This window comes from Pituophis catenifer, unplaced genomic scaffold (assembly GCF_029215685.1).
Source record: "Pituophis catenifer annectens isolate HBS135680 unplaced genomic scaffold, rPitCat1.0.hap2 SCAF_6, whole genome shotgun sequence".
Taxonomy (NCBI): Eukaryota; Metazoa; Chordata; class Lepidosauria; order Squamata; family Colubridae; genus Pituophis; species Pituophis catenifer.
The window spans coordinates 48,936,558-48,952,378 of record NW_027256886.1 but is presented as its reverse complement, the minus strand read 5'-3'; the positions used below and the strand labels follow the sequence as shown (position 1 = coordinate 48,952,378).

The following is a 15,821-nucleotide window of genomic DNA, read 5'->3' as shown; positions in this document are numbered from 1 at the left end:
CATTACTGGCACCTGCCCTCCATTTCAGGTAGTAGGTCTTTCCACCTTACTTGCAGATACCAAAGGCTAAATCTAGGATATTCAGCATTCTTAGAGTTTGAGGTTTTTCATTACATATGAATGAGCTTGGAGGATCGATTACTGCAGAAAGGAACTTATTTAAAATGTATTGTTTATCAAAATAAGCTCTTAAAATAGTATTACGCAGCCCAGGTTACTTACAAGCAGCAACTTGACAATCATTACAGATAGTATAATTATATAAACTACCTATAAGTAGTCGTAATCTTTCCTTATGTTTGTATTTTTTGATTACTAAACAATTAAATTTCCGGTGCCAATTTTTATGTTTTATTCCTGCCTTACTTCATATACAAGTTCATGGTGAAAATGGGGTACTTCTAACTCTTGAAGACAACGTTCCGCTTCAGAAACATCTCCGGAAAGAAGGTACTCCTTCAACAGCATATCAATCTATTGAATAAAAAGATAACACTATATTAGGCTAAAAAAACCTAAGGTTGTTCTGAAATCTTATAAGGATGTAAATCTACATTTCCATTTCATATGCAAAAGATAAAAAAACTAGAATCATAACATGCAAACAGCACAGAGTAATATTTACACATTTATTATACGCATAACTTCACAGTCTATAAAATAAAATTATAATTGCATTCTATTTTCTTTGAATTTCTCATTCCCAACTTGCAAACAAATAAATATATAGGGCATACTAATAAAAATCAGATCCCACAGTCACCATGTTTTATTAATATTATTTTATTAATATATTCAAAGAAAATATTATTGTACTTAGGAATGTTCAAAAGTCATGCATCAAATGAACAAGCAAGTGTTTAGAAGAAAATAGCAACCAATTCAAACATTTAATGTATTTTTATGTGATAAATTGTGTATATATATAGATCATGATAGGAAGTCATAAAAAATCCATGTTTGTTAGTGTTTTATTCTTTTAAAAATGTCAGTATGCCGAGGTGCTAGAAGTGCAAATTACAAGGATCATTTTCTAGTCTAAATTACAATTTTTATATAAGTTATCAACATACTTTGTATAAATGCATGCATATAATTATATCAAATATAAAATTTAAATTATTAATCAAATTTGCATAGCTGCCCATCTCACAAGACCTGACTTTAAGTGGTGTACAATAATTACCGTAAATAACAATAAATATATATAATTAACAAATATAGTCAACATTAAATATATAGTATGTATATGCCACACATTTCTAATATAAAGCCTGTTTTCAGCAGTGTATAAACAAATTGCATAGTTTCAGCGGTTCCTCAGCTCAAGGAAGGGAATGCTATCCATTCTTAAGTACAAGTTTTGACTTACATATAATGTAAAGTTAAGGATAGACTGAGAATGGAACTTGTTCTTCATGGGGGACTGCCTGTACGTTTCACAGGGCTGGGTTTTTTCCCCTCTATTGTCAGATCTGACTGATGTAGGAACCAATAAGGTACAAACACACTGTGCTAATTCCTTGATTGATTGTACCATTAAAATTATAAGATTACTTCATGCAACATCACAAATACATGCTGTGTTCTTTCCCTACCACCCAATTCACAGCAAGCAGTGCAGAACTATTGCTGCTTCCTCTGCTTACTGTTTTTCTTCTTAAAGCTGCAGAAACAGTAAAATGTAACAAAGAAAAACAAAGAAATATAAAATGTCTATAACAATTCTGCAACTGATTTTCTTAATAACAATTGCCACATATCTATAGCCAGTTAATACACTTCAAACAAAATTTGAAGTTCAGTGTACTATGGGTTTTGTGGTAATGCAAATTAATAAGAGAAAAGGAAAAACATTCAATAGATCTTCCCATAGAACCATGCAAGAAAAATGCTTCAACTGCTGTCTGACTTGTCTTTGGGCAGCAGGACCAAGTTACTGAGTAAATATAGAAAAAGTACTGTATAAGTTCCAACCTCTAAGAAAACAGAGAAGTGGATCAATTAACTATCTTTTTTGCTTTTTAATACTTCCTTTGAATGAGGCAGCAGGAAGAACTGCACAAAGTAATGTTGCCTAAAGAATTAGTGGACAAATGAGAAGTTGTAGGAGACATTTGTCCACTTGCTTTCTTTATCTGAATGGTCAGGTAAGAACTTAGGCAAGGAGCAGAGAAGAATGAAATGCTTAAAAATGTATTGCTTGAGGCCAGAATTATGTTGAATCCATGATTAAATACGGAACCAATTACAAACCATTGGGTGTTAATTACCTCTTTAACAAGATGTTTCACAGACTGCTGCCCACCACCTGAGCCCCATACATTGTCTATGCGTTTTCCCCCTTTACTCATGCTCAGCAGTACAGTAGCTCGATCCAGAGCAGCCCTATAAAAGAAATGGATTATAATTGAGTTTCTGAATATGCAGAGCAAACAATTGTAAATAAATGTAATCACAATTTTATCTGAAAAACTTAAATTACCAATTCGGTCAGACACAGAATTAAAGTATAGTTTAGCAATCTTCTCAGTATCACACATTGCTGCAACATGGCAAGGAGTTATTAAGAAAGGACTTTTTTTCAGCTTTTAAATTAGGTATAATTTGCCTTCCAAAATATCATTGTCTCTTCTCAGAGTTCAAACACGGACATCATATGAGAATTTTCCCCAACTTTATTTTCAGAACAACAATCCTTTTTAGGTAAGATACAATTAAAAGTAATAGCTGGTTCCAAGTTCATGTCCAATGAATTCTAGTTCAAGTAAGGATTTGAACCCGAATCTTTCCACTACCATTCAACATCCTAACCACTACAAACTCCAAGTTCTTTAAGTGAAAACCAATCTGTTTTGGCTTCTTTGAGAAAACATAATTAAAGCCAAACCTAACTAGTTTGTGGTACAAGTTTGAACAGCTTAGATTGGGTTTTGAAGTAATGAAAATTAAAATAAAATATCTCTGTATTCTTTAATCAAGATAAAAATAAAAATATTTAACATAGTGCATGATATGTCTGAACCAGGCTAGAACTTTATTTTATACTCTGAATTTTCTGTTCTCATTTGACAATTTCATATTAATATATCTTACACCACATTTTTGCAGTAATTTTCATACAAATCTAATAAATCTAAATGGATTTTAAAATCCATTATCATTATCCCCATTAAGTTCATGCCTTCCCTGTATCTTGTCCTTTTAGCTATCGCTGTTTGGAATACTTACTTTGTTGCAAAATCACAAAAATAATCACTACCTTTTTTTCCCTTGTAATTAACATTATAAAGCACTTAAAAACTAGTGTATGTAATGCATGACTGAAATATGAAAGGCAGACCACTTACCGAGCCTGAACACAATCCACAGTACCCTTGTAACCATCTATGTAAGTATTGCATAATATTCCATCTCCAACTGATCTTGCAATAAACTGACCCACCAGCTACCAAGAAAAAGGAACAATTTTTTCAGATCAAAGGGGTTTTTTTTTTGGTTTTTTTTTATTTATTTGATTTATATGCCGCCCTTCTCCGGAGACTCAGGGCGGCTTACAATGCGTTAAGCAAAGTTGAGACAAATACTGTACCAAAGAGTATACCCATAAAATTGGGGGGGGGGGTTGGTTCTAATAAACAGAGACCGCTTTTCTTTGTTGGGCATATGCAGCAGCATAGGTAAAGATAGCTTACATCTCTCACACAAGGCAAACCCTCCATTTTCAGCATTATCCTCTCAAAACAAAAAGTAAATATATACATTTTAAGTAAATTACTTTCTGTTTATTTAAGACTAGGTAAAATATCTAACTAAGCCACTATGAAGTTTTGTTTGGTTAGAGCTTAACAGGTTGTCTGAAACCAGATACTATAATTTGTAAACCATCATCTATTTTATACAGATGCTTGCATACCACTTCAATCACTGCAATTAATCAACTGTGACTTAGTCAATATACAATAGTGTTAAACAAGTCACATCTTAACAGAGACACAAGATGAATAATAACTGTATGTTAGTAGAGCCATAAATAAATGTAAATACCCTTCCACCTCTCCATTTACAATTTAGGGACAGTAGAGACTGATAATGAAAATGTTCTTAATACAAACCATATGATTGCTAATAAAGATGTATATAAAATGTATAAAAGGTGTATATAAAATGTTGCTTAACATACATTTGGAAATGTTTGGGCTAGAAGAAAAAAGCTATGTTTATTTTTACTTGCACTTCTTAACTCCAGATCATATTCCAACATAGATTTTCCCTCCAATTCAATTGTATAGGACAAAACAGAAGGAAATATGTGTACAGGGAATTCAGTATAAAACAAGACCCAGGTTGCCAAATGAAAACATTTTCATTTCAAATTAACTCATACACTTTTTATCTTAAAAGTATCATAAGCACTTCACTTAGGAAACGTTTGCAAGTAAATATAGCAAATTCCATTTCATTCTGTTACAAGTAATTTTTCTAATGGTTTTTTTTTATAAAAAAAGTGGTATGCATATATTAACAATATTTAAAATATGGTTCTGAGTGGTTAGAATGTAAATTGTCAGTTTGGTAGTGCAAGCTAACACATCTTCAACCTAAATATACTGAGACAAAGAGATACTGTAAATAGCAAGAGTATTCAAATGCAGGTGGTCTATATAAGAATGAAATGAATATTCAATATAATTTATATCACAAAATACAAATTGGATATACAATCCATGCTCTTACACTAGAGTTTACCTTCTGAAATTGGGCAGATTTGGCTGATCCATCCATTTCAGAAACCAAACCTTTAGTTGAAGAAGATTCTACTGTTCATATTTACATCTAAAATACTTTTGTTTCAAGTAGCAATGTAGATTAGGATTGAAGCAGCTGTTAAAAACAGATGTACTAAACCAACCTGTGGAGCTCTAGGAGTGTCCAGTACCAATTCTGGTAAGTCTTTTAAAAGCCTGTCAAATGACTTTTCCACATCATGTTTGGAAATAACTGTTCCACATAAGTCAGCAAGAAGTTTTGAAGTCATTTCTCTGTGACTAGCCTTTCCCTCCAATGCCAATGACACAGCCAAAACTGGAACACTATATTTCATTTCACCAAGATTGAGGTCTTTCAGCATTTCCTAGAAGAGTAGAAATAAACTGTCATTTTATTTTTGGGTGTATTTGAATATTCTATATAATAAACACAAGGGAATAAATTGGTTCATGAGACTACCTCTTTGTGAGGTAGTCCATTTTGTGCAGAAAAACTTTTGGTGAGTCAATTTATTTGGTGGACAGAAAATATTTTTTCTTCAAAATAGAATGTTTTACAGGGGAACAAACAGAAGGTGATTTAAACTAAAAACATGGCACTTTTAAGTTCAGAACACTTTGGGATACTCAGAATGGCACTAGTCCATATCTAGTAATACATAATAGGTTAATTGTCCTGAACTTGAAGTGGACTTGAAGTGCAACTTCAGGTATAAACTATTTCAAATCTAATAGCAACAACAAACATATTCAACTGGATGGCTATATTCTAAAGTATAACGGATTGGAAACACCATGACAAAACTCTTTTAAAATTTTTATATACAGTAAAATTTAAGTGATTAAGAGACTCCATTCTTTAGAGACATTCCAAACTTCATTGAACATCATCTGCCTTTGAAAAGTAATTAGACATACCGCCACTTCATTAGTATCACCGTGTTCAAAATATTCTTGAATTATTGGAGTTAGTGTTTTTTCACATGCTTTTTCATCCAAAGGTAGAACTACAGTTTCATACACACAGTTATCCTATGTCAAACAAAGACAACATACTTTACTAAACAAAGATATTTGGATATTAAGAATATTTATTTTGCTACTACTTAGCGGTTTCTGCCACTACTTTGCTTCTCTTCTACCATAATCTCTTATGGCAAATTAACAAAATGTACAGTTAAAGTTCTGAAGGTAGACTACCAAATATATCTAAACATTATCACAATTCTGGGGCCAGAAAAAAAGCTTTTAAAAACTTCAATGTGCTGAATATCTCTCCAGCTACATATACAAATTTTAAAACAATGGTACTTAATTATTATGGAGTCAAGGATTTGTACAAACTTTTTAAATGTGTTTGGGCATTGCACACAGCCTTGCTTAGCTGATCTCAAAAATCAAACAGGCTTCAACAGAATATTACTCCAATATAAGATAACCAACAAATATCAGGGCTATAAATTAAACTGGGAAGTCAAAGAAACATCCTGGGACAAGGGAATGGAAAAATATTTTCACATGTTTGCCTCAAAACTATAGTTAGTCCTCAACTTATGACCACAATTGAATCTGTAATTTTAGTCGTAAGTCATTGTAGTTAAGCAAAACACCCACAACTGCCTTGCTCAGCAAACAATCCCAGCTCTCCCTGTTGCAATCATTAAGCAACTGAGCAGGTCAGGGATGTCTTTGGAGGACCAGCGCCCACCAGCATACAGAAACATGACTCAGGCCATAAGGCCTCAGCCAACTAGGCACAGCAACATGTTGGCTTCATAATAATAATAATAATAATAATAATAATTTTATTTCTATACCGCCCTTCTCCCGAAGGACTCAGGGCGGTGTACAGCCAATTTAAAAACACAAGACACAACAATAATTAAAAATTAAAATAATTAAATAAATTTGGCCGATTTAAAACCCAAAAATTTAAAATACCCCAATTTAAAATTATTAAGTCGATAGCCCGGCCTGGCGGAACAACAGGGTCTTCAATGCGCAACGAAACACCCGGAGGTCGGAGATCTTGCGTATTTCCGGGGGCAGTTCATTCCACAGGGCTGGGGCTCCCACAGAGAAGGCCCTCCCCCTTGATGTCGCCAGCCGACATAACTTGGCTGATGGCACCCTGAGGAGACCCTCTCTGTGGGAGCGGACTGGTCGGTGGGAGGCTATTGGTGGCAGAAGACGGTCTCGAAGGTACCCGGGTCCTATGCCATGGAGCGCTTTAAAGGTGGTAACCAACACCTTGAATCGCACCCGGAAGACCACTGGGAGCCAGTGCAGCTCGCGCAGGAGGGGTGTCACACGGGCACAACGGGTTGCGCCCATAACCACCCGCGCGGCCGCATTCTGGACCAGTTGGAGCCTCCGAGTGCTCTTCAAGGGGAGCCCCATGTAGAGAGCATTACAATAGTCCAGCCGGGAGGTGACAAGGGCATGAGTGACTGTGCGCAAGGCGTCCCGGTCCAGAAAGGGCTGCAACTGGCGGATCAGGCGAACCTGATAAAAGGCCCCCCTGGCCACGGCCGTCATATGCTCTTCTAAAGACAGCCGTGCATCCAGGAGGACACCCAGATTGCGAGCCCTCTCTGTGGGGGGCAAAGATTCACCCCCAATAGTCAGCGATGGCACCTGCTGACTATATCGGGACGCCGGCAGCCACAGCCACTCGGTCTTGGACGGGTTGAGTCTGAGCCTGTTCCTCCCCATCCAGACCCGCACGGCCTCCAGGCAGCGAGACATCACAGCAAGGGCATCGTTGGGGTGGTCTGGGGTGGAAATGTACAGCTGAGTATCATCAGCGTACAGATGACACTTCACCCCAAAACCACGGATGATCTCACCCAGTGGCTTCACATAAATGTTGAACAGAAGGGGCGAGAGGACCGACCCTTGTGGCACTCCCCATGCGAGATGCCTCGAGGTCGACCTCTGCCCCCCTGCCAACACGAACTGCGAGCGGTCAGAGAGGAAGGAGGAGAACCACCGCAGAACGGTGCCCCCTATTCCTAACCCTCTTAACCGCCGCAGCATGATACCATGGTCGATGGTATCAAAAGCCGCTGAGAGATCTAATAGGACTAGGACAGAGGAGCAACCCCTGTCCCGAGCCCTCCAGAGATCATCCACCAACGCGACCAATGCCGTTTCTGTGCTGTGCCCCCGCCTGAAGCCCGACTGGCACGGGTCTAGATAGATAGCTTCATCCAGGTGCCCGGGCAGTTGTCGTGCCACCACACTCTCAACAACCTTCGCCACAAAACGAAGGTTGGAGACCGGACGGTAGTTAGCTAATTCAGCCGGGTCCAGGGAAGGCTTCTTGAGGAGGGGCCTCACCACCGCCTCTTTCAAGGCAGCGGGAAAGGCACCCTCACTCAGAGAAGCAGTTATAATCCCCTGGAGCCAGCCTCGTGTAACCTCCCGGGAGGCCAGTACCAACCAGGAGGGACACGGGTCCAATAAACATGTGGCGGCACTAATCCTACCCAGAACCCTGTCCCTGTTCATCCCTGCCCTCTACTCCCAAAATGCCCGGCCTTATTCCTGCTCCATAAAACATGGGTCTACTTACCTTCCCTTTCCTGCAGGTGCTGATAGGTGCGGCCAGCTAATGTGAGGCTCAGCTAGAAAGATAGTGAAGGCAATCTTAGAGAAGCAATTTTTCTCAAGGTTGGCTCGGAACAGGAGTTAGGGGAGGAGGCCCATGTACTGCTGGGCCTACACAGCTGAGGCCTTCCAGGCATGGGAAGTAAAGGACAAGGGAGGCTTCTCAAGAGCAGTGGGAGGGGAAGGAGGAGGCGTGTGCACCACTGGGCCTTCCAGGAGTGGTGCAGCAGGGAAAAGACCATACTTCTAAGCAGCGCCAGTGGGGAGGGAGAAGGCTCACACATTGCTGGGCCTTAACAACTGAAGCCTTCCAGCTTGAGTCAGTTATGCCCAGCACATCCGTGGATCTAGTCAGATTTCTGCACATCAACCAAAGCCTCACGGGCAATAGTGGAAAAGAACACATACACATACACATACACATTAAGGGTGGGCACACTGCAGGCCTAGATCATAAGTCCATTCGTCTAGCATCATTATAATTTTTAGTAGTCAATAAACAGATGGTCGTAAGTGGAGGACTACATGTACAGGGATATTTCTATGAAGTCACCAGGAGGAGAGCTGACTCAAAAACGACTTCACATTTTAAAAGTTGATACACATTTAAAAGGGATAAGGAAGGGAGCATAGTCAAAGCATAAAGTAAAAAATACAATATATTCTTATTCCTGCACATTCCAAAAATCTCTCTCAAATCAATTCTGAAGCCCTGCACAGCCAGTTATACATATAATAATCACAGAAGAGCTCTGTATAAGCATAAATTAGTGGTCACATAATAGGGAAGCAGATTATATGGACTCATTCTGAACAATGAAGGAACAAACTAAGCATTTTTTTACCTGATCATCATCATAGTTGGGATCTTTAATATCCACTTCCTCCAAATCATATACTTGCCCTGGTGTTCCCCAAACACCTTTGCCTCCTGCACCACCTGGCCAAAGGGGTGGGGTGAATTTAAGACCAAATGTAAAAACCATATTATAATGATGAATATAGCGATTTTCTAATTACCTCACTCTAATATCTTAAGTGAAAGTCTAATATCTTTATATATACATACACACATACACACACGCATACATACATACTTCAGTGTTTTGGACAAGATGACATGCCACATTTTAATACATTAAATATGCTTGTTTTAAATCACAATTTCATTTAAATTAACTGTTATCAATATTTGTCAATATTAAAACGAGGAATCTTAACTTTTTTTCAAAGAATTCTAGGCAAATATTAAATTTAAGAGTTCTAGATTTTCAAATCTCTTTGCTGCTCATCTTCTTATTACTTAAAATAAATAAAAGCAACAAAGGACAAACATGAAGAAAAAAGCAAAATAAAAACCACCCTCTTATTGCTATTTGCTAAAAAAAAAAACCCAAAAGAGCACTCACCCTTCTTTGGTAGGCCCCTTCCCTTTCCAGAACGAGACCGCCTATCCAGATATTTTCCCTTTGGACTTGTTGGCACAATGACTCCACTTTTCAGGGCTTCACCAGTATCACTCACTGAGTCACCTCTTCCAGAGTCTCTAGAGGAATTTTTTCTCAATCTTCTCTTTGCTCTGGCATTGATTTTAGCTTCATTAATTGATGTTGCAGGGATCCAGTTGCCATTGATTTCAACTTTTATTTCATCAGGTCCAACATTTTCCTCCTCACCAGAAAAAGGAGTATCACTAAGATTATCCACTTCTAAAAAAAGAAACACACATTAGCTGTCAACAAACTATTCCTTTGAGAAGAACACAAACCTGAAAACACATACTAATGTTCTAGGGAGTACATTATAGTCATAATGCAGCATACAATTCAGCACAATATATTTAAAATGATCTATGTTGCAAATTTAAATTTTCTTGATGGTTTTATGTTACAGCTGAAACAAATTAAATACTTGGACCATTACTTCTGTGTAGATGAGGCATGACTTGAACATGGAGGACATTAACATCAATATTTTGCCACAGACAAATTGCTTCCTCATCAAACTATCAATCACAGATTCCCTTGATCCATGCAATAGCAATAGACTTATATACCACTTCACCGTGCTTTACAGCCCTCTCTAAGCAGTTTACAGAGTCAGCATATTGTCCCCAACAATCTGGGGTCCTCATTTTACTGACCCTGGAAGGATGGAAGGCTGTTTCAATAATAGAGGACTAGTTAGAATGGTCCACTGATAGATCCCAATTGCTCTGGGTCTATTAGTTGAGTTCTTCAAAAATTTAGTGGGCAATTATGCTTAATTGTGTTTGGTGTGTGTGTGTGTGTGTGTGTGTGTGCGTGTGTGTGTGCGTGCTTTTCAAATAGCTTGTTCCAAATTTTAAACAAAGCAATTGCTTTGAATTTAAAATGTGAGATTTCATACATGAAATATTTTGCATTCTAAAAATTTTAGACATTCCTACTGCATACATTATCTACTATTTTCAGGTATAAATCATATATTATGTTAGTGAGCTCATCAAAATATCTTTTTCTTGACTTCCGGTTTGGCGTCGCGGCGAGACAGTCAGGGAATTAGCAGGCTCTGATGAGCCTGCTCTGACGAACCGCCACCGACCAGAACCGTCCTGCAAGGACGGGGAAGAAAGAGAGGCACTTTGGACCACCAAGAGGAACAGGCAAGTTCCTTGAAAGTTGGAGGGAACTCTCTGTGACTTGGCGGCAGGAGGCGGCAGCCATGGCAGCTGCCACGAAGCTGGGACAACCGGATCAAGTAATGAGCAGGAGGAAAGTGGAACGGAATGGAGTTTTTCGAAGCCGGGTGAGTGACAGCCAACCCAGGCTTGTAATAACATCAAGGGAAACATCTTTTAACTACAAGACCCCTAGCGATAAAATAGCGGCTAAGGAACATGGGGGCAAAGAAGATTTTAAAACGTAACTTTAAAGAGACAAAGACCCGACAGAAAATTGGCTTTTGAGTAAAACTAATTGGAAACGTTAAACATTGAGACATGGTCAAAGGATTGGAAAGAGTTTAAATTTGGACTGGACTTTAAAAAAGATTTGATACTTTTAAAACCAAAAAGAAAAAGAGAAGCCAAGTAACACTGTTATGTAACAAACAAAATGGATACTTGTTAAACAATTGGAAATTGTGGATTGCAGAGAGACACCTGGAGTAAAAAGGAACATTGCAATTTGGTTTTTTGTTTTGGAAAATCGTGAACTTTACAGATAACAACCGTGAGAATTTGTGGAGGCGGCTTGACTTTGGGGGGGAAAAAAAGAAAAGGGGAACTACAACGGAACTCTTATAATTGGGATAACATCAATTTAAAAAGAATAAAATGATGCAGGAATTAGAGAAGAAACAAATTGATGTATTTGACTTGGAATGGAAATAAGAAAAATAACTAAAATGAAAAATGGAAGATAAAATTTGAGGACATTGAAGCTGAAATGAAGTATACGCAAGCAGACAAGAAAATGAAGAAACAAGACACAACGGCTGGAAATAAAGAAGACAAAGACAACGTGATTAAATATGAATAAGTAATGTACATGTGGATAGTAATAATAAAAAGGAGGTTTTTAGAGACGATATTGTGAATAACAAGAGTTATAAAGATGATTACACTGGGATTAACAGTGAAAGAATTCGGAAATATGGGGTAAAATAGAAAAGTCCAGGGCTTTGATTTACAAAATAACTATATTAAGATTAATCATGGTTAATAGAAATATGAGAAGAATATGTTACAGATACTTAAAATTGAAATATGGATGGAAGCTATAATATATGAGAAATAGACTATGTTAAAAGAAAATATATCAATGGACATAATGAATCAATGTTTATTAAGATGATACATGGTATTATTTGAGAATAATTGATGACAATATAAAATGGGATATTGTTTAAATACCTATAACAATTGCAATAATTTGAATATTTTCAATAATTTTAATATTTTAATATTTTCAATGTTTTTGATAATATATCTATCTAAGTATAAAAGAAAAGAAGATTGAAATAATATAGGGCTATGAATTACAAATAAAAATTACTTAAACTGGTTTTTATATAAATGATATGGTTAAAGAGATAGAATTGTGGGAAATGATTGAAATTGTATTGTAGTTTTATTTGAATTAAGAACTATGTTTCAATGTTAAATTGCTATATTAGAGATAGGATCTAAATTTGGTGAAGTAATAAGGAAATAAAGATTTAATTAGCATTATATGAAGTATTAATAAATATGGGGAAGTTTTAGAAAGGGAAATAAGATTTTGAAATATAAACGTATGACCTGTATTGTTAATTGTGAGGGTTTAGGCTAAGAATTGTGAAATGTATTATGAGTTATTAATTGAACTGAGATTTAAAGTGGGTTAATAGAAGGGTAATTGTTTTGATTAAATAAATAAGAGTAAACTTTTTATAAGATGGTAATAAGGGAGATAGGTGATTTAAGATTAAGTATTGTTAATAGTGAAGATTTAGGGTAAGAATTGTGAAATGTACTATGAGGTATTAATTGAATTAAGATTTAAGGGGGGTTAATAGAAGGGTAATTGTTTTGATTAAGTAAATTTTGAGTAAATCTTTTTAAGACTGTATTAGTTGAGACAGGTGATTTAAGATTAAGAAATAAGTATTATGGCAAAATAGAATATATAAAATCTTGTTAAAGATGATAAAAAATTGTTTAAATTAATGACCAGATCAGGGCTCTGTTCCAAAAAGATGTAATTTGTGTGTTGAGAAAAATAAAAATAAAAAAACTTTTTGCAAAAAAAAAATCTTTTATTTCTTGAAATGCTTGGAGAGGGGTTTTTTTGGATGGTTGTGAGCTTCTCATAGACAGCTGGCATGTCATTGTGGAAAAAAATGTTAGATCAAAAAATCCTATAGAAAATGTGTCCGGTCGATATTATATGGAGAACTTAATTAAAGTTAGAGACAATTCCTAGATGACAATTTTATATATGCATTTGTATCACATTCAAAATATGAGGTCCTCTTTATATAGTGTTAATATTCAGTTTTATAGGATTCCTTATATTAAAATGGATTTCTAGTAGCAGGGACAGGATTTATTATAGTTTACAATTTCATTTTATGACTCATATTGTATTGACTACTGTTCCTATTATTTATAATCTATATAAAGTTTAAGAGCAATTTTCATGTTTTTAAATGTTAAAATATGTTGTTACAATCAATTAATGAAATGTTGAAAAGCTTTAATTTCTTTGTACTTATGAATCCCTTTTTTACTTTTCCTACTCTTTCCCCCTTTTTATGGTTTTCCTTTCCTGAATATATATTTTTTCTTAAAATGTACAATAAAATATATTCATAAATAGATACTTCTATAAAAGGTGACTATAATATTTTCTGCTTTTTAACTGTGCTTTCTTTTAGCTTCTTACCTGTTGTTGTATTGATGATGTCTGTCTGTTCATTTTCTACTTCCATAGTTGTTCAACAGTATTTCAACTACACTAAATATAAATGAAATTTTTATCTTTTTGTTTCTGACCTAGTTAAAAGAAAGAGGAATTAAGACAATTTTAGCACAATTACGTCAGTTTTAGTAACTTGTGAAAATCCTGTACAGGTAGTCATCAATTGGGGCTGAAAAAGTAACGCTTTCAATCCTCATATTTACAGCCTTCACAGGTCTATAAACAAAAAGCTTAAGTAAGATCACAAGCACAGTCACAGTTTCACTTAGCGACTGCTTTGCCTAACGACCAATCCCAATTGGCTGGTCCCAATTATGATTGTTAATGAGAACTATATTCTCTGACAAAGTGACAAAAGCTACTTAGTGAATATTAAATTAAGATAACTGTAGTGTTATTTAACAGTGAGTTAGCAAGATGAATACATTCTCATGATTTAAAAACATTTCATTTGACTACTTGTTATCCGTTTAAAACTTGGATTGGTAATATATTTTTATTTCACCAATTGAGTAACCTTTTAACAAACCAATATAATATCTGCACATACTTGTGCACTTCAATACAAGTAAGAGCAATTGTAGGCTCTGCACTTCATATATGTATAGTTTAGCACATATAAGAAAACTCTATGTCCTGAATAGAATCTTATTACCATTATTTTAATAGAAATTGATTACCAATACTGGTTGCCTAATTTGTCTACATGGGGCTCTTTTGTAGTTCCCAAAACATTATACATAGCATACCATTTTGTTTGTATGCATTATTTTACCCTAAAAGTAGATAATTGGACTTCAGGAATTTCTATTACTCTATGTTCACTTGTCAACTTTGAATCTTATGCTGTATGACATTTTTAACATAATACCTTAAAATAAGTTAGCACCATTGACAAGTTTTATTTCTAATCACATTGAGTTCAGATAGCATGGTAACAATACATATATCAGAGAAAAAGCAGATAACCATCCTAACAGAATTTTAAATTTTACCTGGGAGCCTTTTATTAAGTATTAAGAAATCCCAGTAAAGTTCTCAGTCAATATTTGACCAATATATCTTCTTTCTCCACATTCTTCCCCCACCTTTAACAAATACATACCATGTATTGCTAAGGGCTCATATTATGACATCAGGTGTCTTACTTCATACCTCACAGCAAGGAGTTTTTCTGCATTACCTCAGCCAATCATGCACAAGTTATACAGGTCGCTGATATATTTTCTTTTTGCTAGAAAAGTTCACTTAGATCTTTCTCAAAAACTCAAGATGTCCACGTAACTGATTAGTTTGCAAAATTAATTCCTTTCCTCTTGATAATGTCTTCCATTACATAAAGTCAGTCTCCTTGAAAGCAAAAGAAAAAAACACAATTAACTAGCAAAATCAGTAACAGAGTAGTGCTTTGTAAACCCAGTATGATTTTTATATACTGTTGAATTTTATCAACTGAATGTATGTTATACAAAGTGTACCATTATTATAGTATTTAAATCAAACTCAGGGTGTGGGACTATTAACCTTTCTTGATAGTAAGTTTTTACACCCAAATATAATCACAACAACTTATATAGAAAATAACATCTTGTTCATATTATTTATTTAAATAAGGAATGAACATGCATACACACATCCCGGAAGGAAAAACATCTACTAGCTTAGAGTTGAAAACTGAAAAATAACATATTTCTAAGATGTGTATACTTGTGACTGATCTTATAAGCACTCATCTAAAAGCCTTGAACTTAAAGGAACTTCTGTACGGCAAATAAATACAGTGTAGAAGCATACATAGGTTATCCAATAAACCCATAGTTAAACATCACAGCACCTAAAAGAATGGTATATGTATTGATTGGGGAAGGGGGGTTACCATTTTTCACAAATGTTACTTAAATATGGAAAATATGTTATTTTGATTATTAAATCATTTGCATTACCTATACTGATCCAAATGGAGTATTTGCCTCGTTTGTATTAGTCACTGAATTGT

The 15,821-nt window shown here is 35.6% G+C and overlaps 1 protein-coding gene across 4 annotated transcripts in view; it reads right to left on the bottom strand.

Annotated features, from left to right (window-relative positions):
• PDCD4 (programmed cell death 4) overlaps nt 1-15,821 on the bottom strand; it is a 29,862-nt gene that overhangs the window by 2,734 nt on the left and 11,307 nt on the right. The window contains exons 2-10 of one of the 4 annotated variants that reach the window (XM_070946480.1): nt 14,931-15,175; nt 13,790-13,899; nt 9,791-10,090; nt 9,227-9,321; nt 5,688-5,801; nt 4,913-5,134; nt 3,351-3,448; nt 2,274-2,388; nt 367-474 (exon numbers count right to left, since the gene is read on the bottom strand). In XM_070946480.1, coding sequence (XP_070802581.1) covers nt 367-474; nt 2,274-2,388; nt 3,351-3,448; nt 4,913-5,134; nt 5,688-5,801; nt 9,227-9,321; nt 9,791-10,090; nt 13,790-13,835 — 1,098 coding nt within the window. In that variant the 5' untranslated portion in view covers nt 13,836-13,899; nt 14,931-15,175. The remainder of the gene's footprint in view (nt 1-366; nt 475-2,273; nt 2,389-3,350; nt 3,449-4,912; nt 5,135-5,687; nt 5,802-9,226; nt 9,322-9,790; nt 10,091-13,789; nt 13,900-14,930; nt 15,176-15,821) is intronic. The other 3 variants (XM_070946478.1, XM_070946477.1, XM_070946479.1) reach the window with 3 other exon arrangements.